The following is a 17600-nucleotide window of genomic DNA, read 5'->3' as shown; positions in this document are numbered from 1 at the left end:
TGGCTGGTAACTGAATATAATCGAGCCATTTCTAGCCTAGCACCCCACCAAATCTACATGGTAAAAAGGAACGAAAATGGATTTCAGTTCAGACATGCAGACACCAGAAGCCATTCAAGAAGCAGTTTTACAACTCTACCTCCCCCTTGCTACCTCCACTGCTGGCCTGGTAAAGCATGGGGTGGTAACCATGGGGCTCTAAGTCAGACTGCACATTCAGCCCTCTCTAATGGTGCTTCACAGTACAACCTCTGTAAGCTGTACCACTGTAAGCCTAGGCACTGGAGGCAATGCTCCTCAAGGTCCCACCATACATCTTCATTACCAAAGCCAAAAGTACCAACTTGGCACCCAATTGTGGCATACTGTGTATACAGGGCAATTAAAGTTCAATATACAATATAAAGTCATATGGCTACTTTTGCTCCCCCTCATCAGACCTTATTAACACTTCCTAATGAGCACCAATCCTTTCAAAAGTTAACCTGTTAACCTCAGTTAACCTGAGGGTCAGCTAGGTAGCATGGTGGATAGAGCACCAGCCCTAGATTCAGGAGGACCTGAGTTCAAATCTGGCCTCAGACACGTAACATTTACTAGCTGTGTTACCCTAGGCAAGTCACTTAACCCCACTGCCTAGCCCAAAAAAAAGTCAACCTGGGATGCTGTATGATTAGTCCAATAAGGATGTCAACTGCTCAACACTTGGCAGGCATCTCTTAGAAAGGGAATTTGGTACCTGTGAGTAATGCTTTTAAACAGCCTCTATAGGTGCAATAGATAGAGCTCCGGCCTTGGAGTCAGGAGGACCCGAGTTCAAATCCGGCCTCAGACACATGACACTTACTAGCTGTGTGACCCTGGGCAAGTCACTTAACCCCGACTGATTCACCAAAGAGCAAAAAAAATTAGAAAACAACAACAAAAAAACCCCAGAGTCACAAAGAACCAAGAATGGTGAAGAAGGCAGGTGATGATGCATTCATTCATTCATTCACTAAGTGGTTATGACATGTAAGGAGATTGGAAACCAGAAATGGGCAGAATTAAAGACTTTGGAGACTTGGATCTAGTTCTGCTCTGTTGCTCACTTAATCAATGTGAACGTGGACAGTCACTTCTCCTCTGAGCCTCAATTTCCTCATGTGAAAGTTAAGGAGGTAATCACATCTTCCTCACTTGAACTTTGTGAAAATTATTGGGGAAATGTATGTAAAACCCCCCTGGACCCTACAGAGTACTATAGCAAAAGGTTTATCAGTAGATAATACTGTTTGGTCATAAAAAATTAAGTAGAAGTACAACATAAAAAATTGCAAGTGATTTAAATGATGATGGGGAGACCCTGGTTGGTGCTAAGGAAGATGCCAGATATTACCAACGTAACTACTTGCGTGCAGGGAATGTATGAACACATACATTCTGATCATACAAAATCTAATGTATAATTGAGAAAAGAAAGTAAATCAGTCTTGTAGCAAGAGTGAAGTTACAGTAGTATTAATCTGTACTAGCGTCCAGTAAATGTTAAAAAAGATGCAGAAAAAAAGGAGGCTTCCATAATACTGGAAAGATCCTTTACAAAGGATGTATGGGAAAATTCAGGATTTACAAGGCTCTCCAAGGTCTCCCTGTCAAAGGTTATACAGTAAAGTGTCTAAGCAGCTGAGCCAGGATATTCCCTGATTCCATATTCAGTGAGTGTGCACTTTCTCACACAAGAAGATAAACACATCTCACCCGATGAGGATGTGCACGGCTTACAGTTAACACCATGGGAGAAAGTATGGACACTGAAGAGAGAATGGACTGACAGAACTCCCAAGCAGGACCTAGCCATCATTCCAGCTCAAAGATGGGAGGGACCAGGGAGGTTCAGAGCGATGGGCCCTCAGTGTACCCGACCTTTGGCAATTACTTATCTTTTTGTGTGTACGTCCTGTCTCCCCAGCCAGGCTGGGAGAACCCTGCCCTAGAGGGCAGGGATGTCTTCATCCTCTTTGAAAGCCCCAGTGCCTGGCCCAGTCTGAGCAATGGCAATCTTGTTTTAATAGGCACATGCCAGCCAAAGTGTCAGCTCTGAAGGCTGTATGAGTTCTGGTGTTTGTTAGCCATTAGTCACATGACTTTATAGTCCCACCTCATCCAAGATGTATCCAACTATAAGAGTGATGGAGACAAGTATTTTAGATCAACCATCAAGTTCACAAAACACCTGAGAATATCTTGGTTTCCTCCCATCATTAGGAAAGATCATTTGGAGATCATTTAGTCCAAGGGTTGGCAGACTATGGCCCCTTCCTGTTTTTGGTACTGCTCCCAAGGAATGGCTTTTGCACTTTTAAATAAAGCTTTACTGTATTTAAAAATGTAAAGACCACCCCCTTTCATTGTAGAGAGGAGGAAACTAAGTCCAGAGAAGGAAGATTACTTGACCATTGTCACACAGGCCCAAGAGAACTGAGATCTGAACCTAGGTCTTCTAGACTCCAAATCCGGTGCCTTTTCTATCATACTAGAATCTTGGAAGTGGAAAGCATAATGCGCAGACCAACTGGTGGTTTCGATTTCATGGCAAGACAACTAAAGAAGTTTCCAAGCAGTGGAAAGGAGATAAAGGGTCAGGTTTTGAATACTGGCTCTGCTTCCCACTTATGTGAGCTTAGTCAAGTCAACTCTTTTTGGATCTCCAATCTGTGAAATGGGAAGTTTGGGCTTACTAGGTTCCTTCAAGTGTTAAATCTTACGGCAGGCCAAGCCTGTGTAAAGGTTAGAAGAAAGCATAACAAGCAGCTGGTAACTCAGGGAATTTTTAGAATATGATATAAGCACTCATTTAGCATCTTCGCTTATTTCCTTTTCCCCAAAATCACACAGGACATGATAATTTAATCTAGGTTATGATATGATTTCATCCTCCTATCTCCCATTTAATTAACATTAAGAGCATCTGGACACCCAGGAAACAAATTGGAAGGAATGTGCCCCTCTGCCCAAATGGAAGAGTTTACTCTCTCTTATTCTGTGCCTGTACCCAGTGAGAACACTATGTCCCTGGGCCTGCTCTATGCATGGCGCTGGTTGTGAGAGCCATTCTTTGCTGGCAGAGTATTCAGGAGATAACTGGCTAAAGGAAGGAAAGAAGCCATCCTCACCTCGGACTTGAAGGAAGCTTCATCTTCAGAATTAGATTCTTCCAGATCCACAGGTTTTTTGATCTCCTTGGGCTCACTCTCTGACTTCACTTTCTCAGCTTTGGCATTCATCTTCTCCTTAGTTGGCTTCTTGTCTGGATACGAGGAAGACGAGGTCCGGGGAGAGGTCGCCAAGATGTTCTTTGCCCCTTTGGAGCTGCTTTTTTTTTGTTTTTTGGCGCTGGGCTTTGGTGAGTCCACATTGGCAGGGCGCTTGCTGGAAGGCTTAGGCTCAGGCTGGGGCCCACCCTTTGGAGACATATTTTCCAATTTGGTCTCCTTTACTGCCAGTTTTGGTTCCTTGAAAGCTGCTTTTGGAGGCACCTTCTCCTCCTTAGGCAATTTGTTCTCAGGTGGTTTCCGGGAGCTGTCCTTCGGTGGCTTAGTCTGTTCACGATCCAGGTCTTTGGAGGAGCCTTTGCTTTCAGAGTCTTTCCTTGGCTTCTCTCGGTGTTCCTTGGTTACTTTATGGGGCTTGGAGGCCTTACCACTTTCCTTATTTGCATCCTGAAATATAGGGAGAAAAACAAAGTCAAATGATGTCTCCTGGAAAGAAATTGCCTAAGGAGAAGAGTACCTTTTACTTTTACCACCCTTCCTCCTCCCTAACACTCCCAAGAAAATTATAGCCTGTTTAGTTTAGGATTGGTAAGAGAACATTTTCCTCAAAGTGTAAAAGCCAGTCAGCAAATTAAATTATAAAGAAGTCTTAGCAGACCTCAGAAGGCCTCTGGCTAAGACTTCCATATATGCTACAATGACATTTCCTGAAGATTTCAAGGAGTGCAAATATTATGTCAGATATTTTAAAGGCCTACTTTATAAAGCCACATACATACCACCAACCCCCCTTGCTCAAAAACTTTCAGTGGCTTTCCACTGTCCAGAGGAAAAAGTTGACACCTCGTGGCCCTCCGTGATTTGACCCCAACCTACCTTTCCAGCTTTCTCCCTCACAGCTCCTCCTTACAGGCTGACTGCTCCTGCCAAGCTCCAGCCTACACCATGCACATTTGCTCCTTAGCTCAATTATGCTGTGTGGCCCCGCAGAAATGATCCCCCCCCCCCCCGCCCGCCACTCTTTTTGGCAGACCCAAGTCTTACTCTTATCTCAAAACCACCTCCTCCTGAAATCGGCTCCACCAGCCCTCGGGGGTGTTCTTCTTCTACTCTAGAATCCATTCAATCAATAAACCTCTTAAGGAATACTTCAGTACAGACAAATGTTTAGTGCTTGGTGCTGAGACAAAGATGAGGGATATGAAGAAATCTAAGTCTCAGTCCTTGACCCACAGGTGTTCTAACTTGGCTCTCTGTTCATTCTCCTCCCAGTACTGTTATTTATCATTTATGGGCATGTGTCCTTGCTCCTCAGTCATGCTGCTAGCCTCAAGAAGGACAGACTACATCTTAGTCCTCTCCGTAGCCTTAGCAACCGGCACAGTGTCTATACGCAGCAGGTATGTAATATGTTTGAGCTGAGCTGAAATGATGATAATGATGACAATTCCTTATTAGCTCTGTAAGTTATAGCCAATCGATTACATCAACGATCAATTCTTTGTTATTTTCCTGAAAGCGCTATCCATACTAGATGACAAATAGAGAGACAGTCAAGGCCAAAATCTCCTCCAATTAACTTGGGCAGGAAGGCTGGAAGTACTGGGAAAATCATTTTTATTATTACGCTGGGCCCAAGCTAAAGAAAGGAAATACTTCAATGAAGGTGTCATCCACCAGTTCCTGGGGTTGGGGAAGAGTGCTCTGATAAAGAGAAGAAAAAGAAAAGCAGGAAGGTTCATCTGAATAATAAAGCAGTATGACCTCTACACTCACTCAAGGGCCTAGTCAATCTGACCATCCTTGCAATCTACCTAAGGCTGATGAAAATTACCATAGGGAAGGACAGAGTAGAAGGAGCAGTCTATTTCTCTCTTGAAGGACTTCCACTTAAACACCCCCAAATTCCCACATTCAGATCTAAACAATTGCTAATCATTCAAGTCCAGTACTTGGGCTTCCAAGCGAAAGTAGTGGGAAAGGAAGCATTGCGTAGAGAGTATTGGACTCTGAGTCAGGAAACCTGAGTTCAAAATCTGGCTATGAGATAATGAGCAGGTAGGTAGTTTAATCATTTCTGTACTTGTTCTGTAAAATGGGACTATTACAAACTAAATGTGTATTATTATTATTATTACCAATAATAATGATCTATTTTAAAAACTCATTCTCCCCCTTAACCCCCCTTTTTTTTCAATCCATAGGCTTTAAGCTAATACGGGTACTTCCACTTATCTGAGGTTTCCCAAGATATTTCTGCCTAAGTCAGGGAACCAATGGCTCTGGGTTTACTGGTCCCAATCCCATGAAAATAGCCCCAGTTCTGGAGGGAAGAGAAAGACCAGCATGCAACAGGATAAACAGTACCTCCATCCTTGGCTCAATCTATATATACTTCATTCCCCGTAATCTTCCGTTGTGCTAATCTCCCAAAACAACCCTGTACATGTTAACAACTCTTACGTCACTCAACACAATCCACTGGAATCCGATCAACGAGTCTTCACTTGAGAATTCTGAAGACTCATCCATTAACAGCTTGGGCTGCAGTCACCAGGTGGAATTCTTGGCCACAAAGAGGTCAACGAAGAGAGGTCCTGTTGTTGGTTTACCAGGAAGGTTACCAGGCCAGTGGCCAGGAATCATTTGTAACCAGACTAGTGTCTACTTTACACCTTCCATAATGAAAAGAAACAATGGACTACAGAAACAAAGAGCGCTCTACCATTGTTTTAATAAACACTACCAATTTAGCTTCTTTCATCATGAGAGCAGCACAGCTTTTTTGAGCAGAAAGGAGCCTCAGAGGTCATCCAGTACAATCCTTTACTTTTAAGAAGGAGAAAACCAAGGCCCAGTGAGTCATGAAGGTCCAGGATTCGCTGGTGGTGACACAGGGTAAATCTGCTAACTAACTAGATTAGCCTAGGATAATGATGACAGAATCCCATAGTCCACACAGGATTCAAGTTCACCTCTCAGTTTATCCAATTGAATGGACTATGCCAAATTCCTGCCTGCTGTGCAGCCTTCTCAAGGTTTGCCTGGGATGGATCTTGAGGGAGACAAAAGCCACTTAGTTGACCACGGATTTTAGTCACTGGGTTTCTCCTTCCCTTGCCTACTTATAGCTCAAAGAGATATAGGGAGCTCAGCCACTAAATTCCTGTAGTTGTCTAACGGATTGGAAATAGGAAAGGAAAGATAAGAAGAGCTACAGAAAGGCAGCTCTTAAGCCTTCTCCTCACCCATTATCTCCTGCAATGACCCCTCAACCCTGCTTGGCTCCATTTGTAGGAAAAGAATAAGCACTGCAAGAAGCCAGAAGAAATTAAGGTTTTTCTCTTGTATAAAGCCTGTGGGCTCACAAAGAGACAGTCTAAGAGAGTTCTAAGGACTAATGATTCCTGACAAGATAGAGAGATGGTTATAATCAGCGCTTGACTTAAAATGCCATTACTGAAGAAAGCCAGGTCAAGAGGGAAAGTTTTTCATAGAAGTAGTACATGTGAGCTTGCTTCATTTCTGAATTTTCCTTCTGCTGATTGAAAACCTAAATGAATTTGCACCAAGCAGGCGACCTCTTCCCTCAAGGGCAAGGGATTCTGGAAGGAGGTACATCATGACACGTGGTCACCCTCCTGGACAATGCAGGTATGGCTAAATGATAACCACAGATCCAACTATCTAGGTAGGCTGTTTCTTCCTGGGCTCAGGACCAGAAACTTTTCAACACAGACATCCTGGGTGACCTCAGAATGATCAATTAGCCACTGCATATGTTACAGGAATGTGGGGGCAGACTTTAGTGGGAAAATAAAAATGACATATAGAAAATCCTCAAATGACAAGAACCTTGATGAGAGAAGAATTCCCTCTCTTCTACAGTTATGCCATGGGGACAAAGATGAATCACTAGAGTCCATAGTACAGAAAATTTCAGATATGTGCATCTATTCCTGCCCACTGATGCTCTATCAAAACATCCCTCAAGTGTTTAATACAGAGGCATATCCTGTTTTCTTTCAAATATTCTCCAGATTGGAAGTGACTTCAGTTATTATCTGCTCTAATCTTTATCTGGAGGAGAAATTTCTTTCTACAACGAAATGTTTATTTCAGAGACACATGACTGACATCTCAGGCGGAAAAAAACCCAAATAAGACACCAAGAAGTTCCCACTGACTCAGATCAGTGTAGTTCTTTTGTACAAATAGCGTCTTCTTTAGGATAAGGGACCATAACCTCTTTTATGTTGGCTCTTTCATTTTTCTAACTACTCAAAAGGTCAAAGACATAAGACAACTAGAAAGAAGTTAAATATACTAGCTTGTTAGCTGTTGTGACAAGGAGAGAAATAGTTGCTTCAAAGCCTGAATGTACCTCAGCCACTAGGGAGGGTTTAAATGAGGGGAAAATGGGGGCACCAGACTGTGGATGACAAATGAACATTAAGAAGTTTGTATTTATATAGTAACAGCCAGCAGCTTTTCAAAGGGTTGATCTCATAAGCTTGCCTTATATGTTTATTCAGACAGGGATGATTTGGGAAGATAGAAGGGAATCCAAGTGGACCTGGAACAAGCCATGGGACTCTATCAACTACACTTTGTATATCCCCAAGGGTAAGGAATTAAGTGGGATATGTTGTATTCTACTCTTTATCTACCCAATCCCGACAGTCTTTTGTGACAAGTTTTCAGTCATTACTGAAAAAGCAATGCTGCAGAAGCATCCCTAATACCACATATGATAACTCATAGGCTTGGCATTAAAGTACTGATCTAACAACTGTGTGTATGTAGCTCAGGAGATTTGAGAAGTCCTGCAGAGATACTTCAGAAGGAAAAAGAACCCCTGTACACTGAAGATGATGAAAGATGCCAGCCCAAGGTTCGTCATGCAGGAATGAGCAGCACCGCTGATTTTAAGCTGAGCACAGTAAAAGGAGCATTTACTACTCTGTCCAGTCATTCTTCCAAATACAGGAAAGCCTGTTACTCTGGGTAGAGGAACTACTCAAAGATAAGTACAGCCCAAGCCAGGGAGAGAGCAAAGAGGGAAGATGCCAAGGGGAGGGCATTCCAGAAACTCAGAATCAGACTACACCTAAGGGAATTGCACTTAATACAGGAACCCTCCAGCAGCTGGGCCACAACGCTCCCAAATGACTGTGTCTCCAGCCTCACTAACCTTGGAGCCATGGGATGGTTTGGTCTTCTTGGGATCTGAGAAGGCAGAGAGTGGTATTGTGGGCAACATGGGGTAGTCAGGACTGGGCCTGGATACCGTTTCTGCTCCTTCTGGCATTACCATCACCTAGTAATAAAGAAGAGACAGATATTATCAATGAGCAAGGAGAAGAGTGGAAACCCAAATGGGAGGAGATAGGTGCTGGATCAGCTACAGCCAAAAGCACCCGGAAGTCTCCTTCATAGGCAAGGGAAAGGGTAGTTTATGGGCTACTTTTCCCTAATAAGTCAGACATCTCTGCTAATGTCATTAACTTAATTCTCAGCACTTAAAATGAAGGGTGATGAGGTGTACTGCTACATGCCAGTCCTACCTGGAGAAACAGAAGGATTGTTGTGACTAGGAAATAGGCAACATGACCTCTGAGATACACTGAAGTACAATGTGCAGCACATTTTGAAACAGATGTTCCAGAAAGAGTGCTATGGGAATTTTGAAGAATTAAGGATTTCGAAGAATTAATATGACTTTTGCTTTGTTTCTGCAACTGAAAACACAATTTGGGAAGACAATAAGAAGCTAGATAAATACTAGCAATAAGCAGTCTTATAATGCCTTCTGCTAAACGGGAACAGATGAATAACAATCTCTGAAGTCCCACATATCCCTGACCTAACTTAGGTGACAAGCAACCTGATTTGTCAGGTAGATGGTGATGATTGAGAAACAAAGAAATTGTTAAGTGACTTGTCCAAGAACATAAAGCAAAAGTTTGAGAAAGAATCAGGAGAGAGGAATCAAGATCCTCAGATTTAAGAAGGACACTTCAGCTCTTCTCTTTGCAAATGCAATTCCTCAATACAGTGTTGGGACAGAAAAGCTCTTCAATGCTCTCTTTGTTGGAAAGGTACAAGAAATTAAAGGATCCAGGGCAACCACACCAGCATGAGCTCCCAGGGGATCCATCCCATAAACTCCTCCCCAACTGAAAGAAAGTTTGCCAAGTCAGCTATTATGGGCAGAGAAAGCCAAACAGGGAAGGGGCTAGCTACCTGAATGCTGAAAGATAACATGTTGCTCACTCCAGAATCTGGGTCACAGCAAGATGCACAATAAAAAGACTGGAACAAGCCTTTTCAGAACTTGATTCAGCCAAAGAAGCATTAATTACACAGTCTATCACCTTTAATTCCATGGTGAACAAAATTAGTAAATTTAACCTAAGAAGCTAAACTGAAGGAGAAAGTTCCTTCACAGCACTTATGAGGAGGGCACCTGCCCAGAGGAATGTTTGGAAAGAAGGCATGTGTATGGCCTCTCACACCAACCACTTTGAACCTGTAGAGCATGAGGCGAAAGTGGGTCATCAGGACATGTCTTGCTGTAAAATTCATGATAATATCCCTAAAAAGGTGACTGAAAGAAATTGATCCATTTGCTAGTCCTACCAGAATGACTACAGTGAGCTGAAAATAAAATGTGGAGTTAAGTCCCCCCCGCCACATACAGGCTCCCAGAACAGAGAAACAGTAAGCAAGCACAGGGAGAAGATGCAAGGGGAGCCCACGATGCACCTGAGAAGCCCCAGTTAAATAGCCGGGCCTCTGTTTCATCCACAGGTTTCCTTGAGGCTCCTGAACTCCTCCATCACCGGTCTTTCCCTTTCACTTAGAGTTGGACTCAATTTTCTCTCTTCAAACTGACTGCCTTACCCCTCCTATATTCTGACATCTTATGGTAAATTGTTTTTTGTTTTATTTTTTTCACTTTTTTTAACAAAGGTAAAATTCTTAAAAAAAAAAAAAAGAAAAAAGAAAATCAATTGAGTTAATCAAACAAACCCCACAGCTTGAGAAGGCATCACTAATCATGTATTTCAGACTCCATTAACTTAGTGGAGCCACAGGGCTGGTGATATCTCCACTGGAATGGTCAATATTCGGTCTAATTCTACTTCGGGCTGAGCCTCATATACCAACAAGGCTAATAACCAGGCCTGAAGGACACGCACAAATAAGTCAATTATTGGCTTAATATTTAGCTTCATTCTTTTTGGCAGAGATTTAAGGGGAAGCAACTAGTCTGCTCAATTCTGACAAGTTCCTGAGAAGTGAATGATTATGCACAACAAGAAGCTGCTAAAGGCAAAGCTATCCAACAAGGAGAAAATGAAGTCTCCCCTATAGGTTTCAACAGGATAAGTGCCAACTAGGAGCAAGGTACTGTGCTAGGTCTGAAGACTCATTCTTCCCAGGTTGTAAGTCTTGAGAGAGGATACAACTAGACCCCCTTCATAGGATGCTGGCTTTGGTGGTACTAGACTTCAAAGCAAGTCGAACAGCCAATGCCATCACTCTTGGGGTACCAGTGGCTACTTAGCTTGCCTGACTGGCTTTAGATGAAAACAGCTGCATGGACACCACTGGTTACAACACTACCTCCATCCCCCCACCCCCAGTCCGCAGCATTTAAGGGCCTTGTTAGAGATAATTCAAACCAGCTCCTAACGAGGCTTTCCTCTCTTTCTCAGCAGCACCCAGGACAAAGACCACTACGGCTAATGCTCTGTATTCTACTAATGCTCTGTATTCCATAGCCCAGGCTCCTTCCTTACTGATGGAATAATATCCTCCTAAGAGTTGGCCTGTAGATTAGCTAAGCTATGGCTTATTTCTTCCCCTCCCATCTTTCTTTCTTCTTTCTCTGTTTTTCTGATGCTATTACTACTTCCTACCTCTTTCTCTCCTATTAGAAGAGGTAGCACATCAGGGCCCTGAAGCACTTTGAAGAAAAGGTTGTAAAGATCGACTGTGAAAACACATCCAGACTCATTCAGTCCCGGACTTTGGCCTTCTTTGCAGAGATCCCCACAGCCAGTAGGAGGAGACTTATTAACCAATGAACTTGGCCCCCTTCCCTTTCCTCCCCTCTTTTTAAGGTAAAAAAATTGACAGCACTGGACAACTATGAAAGGAGGACTCTTTGCTCTCCATCAGTGGTGAACATGAGGAATTGTCATTCTCAAGCCCCAGTGCCTTCTTCGGCACCCCCAAATTACCAGAAAAGCTAGTTTTAGTTTTTTTTAGTTGGTGGGAACTCTGGGGGCGCATAGGGGATTAGAGATGGTACTAGACTTTTTATGATTCTTGTTTTATATATTTTACAAAATAAAAAGTACAGTTATCTTAATCTCCATTTTTCTCCATCACTCTATTCTCTACTCACAGTCTCTTTTCCCCTTGCCCCTCCATCATTTTATCCCTCCCTCTCTACTCTTCCATCCAACCCCTCTTCTACTCTCTCCTCTACCAAGCCTTTTAGCATGTGCTGGGTTTGAAACATTTCGCATAATACTCTATAATTAAATCCCAAAGAAAATGAAGACAAAAAAAGAGCAGTGTGAACAATCTTCTAAAAGTCCAGAGGCTTCATTTCATTCCAATTCCTAGACATTCACTTTGGGCACTGCTTTTTCCATTTCGCCCTTCAATGTTCAAACCCCCAAATACCTTCTGGGCTCGTCAGCTAGAGCCAAACAAGGCCTCTAAGACTTTTGTCCTTTCATGACTTCTAAACTTGTAGCCTGAAGATCTAAAACCCCTGGAAACACAGCATACCTCTCTTTCAACATTTCCCTTCCCCACAGCAGCATCATCAACTCTTCCATGCAGGGCAGAGGCGTGCAAACTAAGAAAGACAAGCCAAAGCAATCATAACACTTCTCACAGCTCACCAATATAAAACACAGCTGTCACTAGAAGCTTTTGACACAGTCTAAGGACATGGAAAACTCAGCAAAACACACAAAAAAGCCACTTAGAACATCCTAAAACTGAACACAGATCCAGGAACCTGCCTCACCAGGAACCTCTAAACCAATGGGCTTAGGAAAGTGACTGACAGGCCTCTCACCTTCTCTCTCTTCATCCATCCCATTCATTGGCAGTAATTTAACAGCAGGCAGCCAGAAAGGTGAGGGGGAGACAAAGAGCATCAATAATCCACCAATTAGATAATCAGCTCCTAAAAAAATCCAGAGTTGACTATACTAACATTTGGGCCTGACACCTAGGGACTGTCCTAGAAAAGTCTTGCGTTGTCATTAGGATCTCCCATTAACTTGGCAAATAACCTGTTCTTTTCTCAGTCTCACCTTCTCTATCGATAAACTGGGAAGGGGGAAAGGGGTCCAATGATGTGATTTTTAAGGTTTTTCTAGCTCTAAAATCTAGAGCTAAAATTCTGAGAGGAGCCAGCTAGCTAAGAGGAATGTAGATGGCACCATCTGCCAGTCAGAAAAGGCAGGGTTTTAATATCAACAGAAAACCACCTTTATTATGTAGCATGCATACACTTCAGCCTTATGAGAGTTTCTATTCCACAGAGAACCAGGTGCCTCCTCCCTGGCAAACTGAAAAAGTTTCAGCCCCTTGGGCACTCACCCCTCCTGCCCTCAGAAGCTTGGATCTGAATTCCTTGGTGGGGTTGTTGAAAGTTAGTTTCTCACAACGAAGATGATTCACAGGCGGATTTCCCTCCAGATTCAGGAACAGGTCATATGTGAAGCAAACCTTCTTCGGCTCCTCCTTAAACCAAGAAAACATAGGAAACCAGTTTTAGAGGATCAGACTTGAGATTGCAGAGATATCAGTGATACATGCTGCACACCCAAAAGAATTTGCAAGCATGGCTTAATAAACAGTTTTCCAGACATATTCACTGAGAGCCATTATAGCCTACCAATTTTCTCTACATTCTCAATTCACTTACCTTTTTTCCCCTCTCTTCTATCCCCTTCCTTCTCAGAAAACCAAACTACCATAACCACGCCTGTGCCCAGCTGTACACTTCCTGAGCAAGTAGCTGCCTGGAGCCATACTTGGACTGCCCCCAACTCAAGTTGCTATGGAAAGTTCATAGCCCAGCTTGAATGGGGTATAATGGAAAGAATGCTAGACCTGAAGTCAGGAGACCTAGGTCCTAATCCTAGTTTTGACACTTAAAAACTGTAAGATCATGGAAAAATCCCTTCACTTTCCTTGAATTGAGTTTCTTCTTCTGTAAAATGGAGGTAATATTATTACTACCCATCTCAATGGTTGTTGTGAGAATCAAATGCAATAGACTTAAAACACTTTATATAGTGCCATAAATCGGTTATCATGCTTAGGCTGTCAGAACTGGGGAGAGAATTGGGGGGGGGGACGACAGGGAGAGGGGTGCCAAATACCAAAAGGGTTGGGAGAAGAGCCAAAGGGAAAAGGGCAGCCAGCACAGTTGGCCCTCAGGGGAGTTCAGAGCATTGCTTCCCTCATATGCTCTCTGAGTCTCCTGTCCATATTCATCAGAAGGGCTAAATAGATGAGATAAATGAGTAAAACAGTTGGTTGGACCAGGGAGTCCAGAAAGATTCCTTTTGGCAATCGAGGCAACTAAAACCTGTTTGAGGGGCAGAGAACAGCATGGTATAGCGGAAAAGAACACTAGATTTGGAGAAGATCCAAGTTAGGAGACTTAGGCATAAATCCCAACCCTCACACTTACTAACTGATGACCTTGAGAAAATCACTACCCTTAGTGGATCCTTATCTCATCTGTAAAATGTAAGAGCAGGATGATTTTTGAGGTCTCTTTCAGCTCTAAAGTCGTATTAACTCTTCCATAGGCAAGAAGTAAAATACCAAGCATAAGAGACAGAAATTAATAACAAGAACAACAGCTAATATTTACATAGTGCTTGCCATATTCCAGGCACTGTGCTAAGCACTTTGCATATATTATCTTATTATTATCCCCCTTTTACAGATAAGGCAACTGAAGCAAACAGAGATTAAATGACTTGTTCAGGGTCACATAGCTAGTAAATGTCTGAGGCCAAATTTGAACTTAGATCTTCCAGACTCCAGGTCTGATGCTCTATCCTCTGTACTACCTAGCCCTGAAAAATTAAGCCCAGTGGCTCAATTTCACCCAAAGTTTCTGAGTTCTGGGTTATAAAATATACTGAATTTATTCATGTCATGCTACGTAAACTCATCCTTGGAATGCAGACTTAGATCCATCATTCATTTACTTATTAAAAGTGCTGGCAAGTCTAAATGTGGTGCCAGCAATAGTAGCTCAGCAGCAGTTTCAGAAGCTCTCAATCCAGATAAGGTAAGGGGATTGGAAAACTGGTCACATAGAGATTACAGGGGACTCTTTGCTGGCACTCAGTACAGCTGGCACTGACTGGCAACTTGATTGTCCACAAGCCATTTTGGGTTGCAGTTCGATGGTGGAGAAGAGCACTAGTGGTTGGTCAGAAGCTGAGCGGGGGCCCTGGTTACAGTTTCCAAGGCAAAGAAAGCACTAGCACTTGTGGCTGCAAGAGACCAGGGGCCCTTCGGGGGTAAAGACCCGAGTGCAGTGACCACACCTCTCCCAGGCACACATCACCTTGGAAGCATTCAAAACTTGTAGACCCCCAGAACTAGCTCCGAAAACAGCAGCACAATAAAGCCTGAAGCTTGAGACAGTGCTTCCCCACCCTCAGGTGAACAGAGCCCAAGTTTAGCATAAAATTCAAAGTCAAGAAATAGGCTGGAAAAATGAGCAAACAACAAAAAAATAATTTAACCATAAAAAGCTACTACAATGGCAGGGAAAACCAAGACAAACTCAGAAGAAGACAACAACAGGAAAACAGCAACAAATAAAGCCTCAAAGAAAAATGGCAATTGGAAGCAAGCCCAACAAAAATTCCTGGAAGAGTTAAAGAAAGAGATGAGTGGAAGAGGAAAAGCTGGGAAAACAAATGAGATTGATGTAAGAGAATTATGAAAAGAGAATTAACAGCTTGATAAAACAGGTGCAAAAAATATTGAAGAAAATAACACTTTAACACTAAAAAAACAGAATTGGCCTACTGATAAAAGAGTCACAAAAAATTCACTGGAGAGAACTCCTTAAAAAGTAGAATTGGCCAAATGGGAAAAAAAAGTACAAAAATTCACTGAAGAAAAGAAATCCTTTAAAATTAGAATTGGGTGAGTGGAAGCTAATGACTCCATGTGACATCAAGAAATAATAAAACAAAGTCAAGAGAATGAAAATTAGAAGAAAATGTGAACCATCAATGGAAAAACAAATGACCTGGAAAACAGATCAAAGAGAGAGAATTTAAGAATTACTGAACTACCTGAAAACCATGATCAAAAACAGAGCCTAGACATATTTCAAGAAATTATTAAGGAAAACAATTCCAAAATCTTAGATCCAGAAAACTGTCCCAATATCTTAGATACAGAGGATAAAACAGAAAAAGGCAGAATCCACCAATAATATCCTGAAAGAGATCCCAAAATGAAAACTCCCAGGAATATTATAGCCAAATTCCAGAGCTCCCAGGTCAAAGAGAAAATACTTCAAGCAGTCACGAAGAAACAATTCAAATACTGTGGAGCTACAGCCTGAATTACACAAAATTTAGCAGCTTTCACATTGAAAGAGCAGAGGATTTAGAATATGATATTCCAGAAGGGAAAGGAACTAGCATTACAACCAAGAATCACCTACACAGAAAAAAATAAGTATAATCCTTCAGGGGGGAAAATAGACATCTAATGAAATAGAGGACTTTCAAGAATTCCTGATGAAAAAACCAGAGCTGAATAGAAAATCTGACATTCAAACAGAAGACTCAACAGAAGCCATAAAAAGGTTAACATGAAAGATCTTGAAATTGTTAAGGGTCTCAATTTACATTCCTATATGGAAAGATATACCTGTAACTCCTAAGAACTTTATCACTATTAGGGCAGTTAAAAGGAATTTACATAGACAGAAGTCATGGATGTGAGCTAATTATACTGGAATTATCTCCTGCAAAAAAAGAAGGGGTGAGAAAGAGGAATGCACTCAAAGAAGGGGGAAGGGAGAGAAAGAATGGGGAAATTTTCTCACATAAAAGAGGAGAGCAAAAAAGAGCTTTTACAGTGAAAGGAAAATTGGGGGTGGCAAGAAATGTTTAAACCTTATTCTCATTGGAATTGCTTCAAAGAGGGAAGAAAAAAATATACACATATATTCATTTGTGTACAGAAACATAACTTATCCAATAGGGAAACAGGAAGGGCAAGGGATAAGAAAAGGGATGACGACAATAAAAGAAAAGGCAAATTAAATGAGGTAGTGATTAGAAGCAAAACTGACTTTTGAGGAGGGACAGGATAAAAAGAGAGAGATTAGAAACAGAAGAAAATGGGATGGAGGAAATACTGTTAGTAATCATAACTGTGAATGTGAATGGGATGAGCTCACCCATAAAATGGAAGGAGACAGCAGAATGGATTAGAATCAAAATCCAACAACATGTTGTTTACAAAAGACAAACTTGAAACAGAAAGACAAAGAGTTAAAATAAAAGGCTGGAGCAGAATCTAATATGCTTCAGCTGAACTTAAAAAACAAAACAAACAAAAAAAATAAAACAGGCAGGAGTAGCAATCATGATCTCAGACAAAGCAAAAAGCTAAAACAGACCTAATTAAAAGAGATAATCAGGGAAACTACATTTTGCTAAAAGGTAGCAGAGACAACAAACTAATACAAAAAAATTTGACATCAAGTTTGATAAAGTCCTCATTTTCTGAATATATGCTGAATACAAATCTGAGTCATATTTATAAAAAATAAGAGCCATTCCCTAATTGATAAATGGTCAAAGGATATAAACGGGCAGTTTTCAGAATAAGAAATCAAACTTATAATATCATCATAAGAAAAACTGCTCTAAATTACTATTTATTAGAGAAAGACAAATGAAAGTAACTCTTAATCACCACCTCTTACCTGAGGGAAAAATAGGTACACTAAGGAACTACCAGTAGAGTAGTGAACTGGTCTGATCATTCTGGAGAACAATTTGGAACCATACCCAAAGGGCCATAACACTGTGCATACCCTTTGATCCAGCAATACCACTACTAGGTCTATTTCCCAAAGATATCAAAGAAAAAGGAAAAGGACCAATATAGCATTTACAAAAACATTTATAGCAGCTCTTTTTGTGCTAGCAAAGAACTGGAAATTGAGAGGATGCACATCAACTGGGGAATGGCTGAAAAAGTCAGGGTATACAAGTGTGATGGAGTACCACTGTACTATAAGAA

General features: G+C 41.7%; 1 protein-coding gene across 5 annotated transcripts in view; it reads right to left on the bottom strand.

The window, feature by feature from the left end:
* The window catches only part of MLLT1 (MLLT1 super elongation complex subunit), a 93896-nt gene that overhangs the window by 15993 nt on the left and 60303 nt on the right, over positions 1-17600 (bottom strand). For 2 of the 5 annotated variants that reach the window (XM_027850914.1, XM_027850916.1), the window contains exons 4-7: positions 12891-13034; positions 12361-12369; positions 8449-8574; positions 3156-3701 (exon numbers count right to left, since the gene is read on the bottom strand). In XM_027850914.1, coding sequence (XP_027706715.1) covers positions 3156-3701; positions 8449-8574; positions 12361-12369; positions 12891-13034 — 825 coding nt within the window. The remainder of the gene's footprint in view (positions 1-3155; positions 3702-8448; positions 8575-12360; positions 12370-12890; positions 13035-17600) is intronic. The other 3 variants (XM_027850915.1, XM_027850917.1, XM_027850918.1) reach the window with 2 other exon arrangements.

The sequence above is a fragment of the Vombatus ursinus genome, unplaced genomic scaffold (genome assembly GCF_900497805.2).
Source record: "Vombatus ursinus unplaced genomic scaffold, bare-nosed wombat genome assembly UNPS02009173.1, whole genome shotgun sequence".
Taxonomy (NCBI): Eukaryota; Metazoa; Chordata; class Mammalia; order Diprotodontia; family Vombatidae; genus Vombatus; species Vombatus ursinus.
This window is presented reverse-complemented; position numbering and strand designations above follow the sequence as displayed.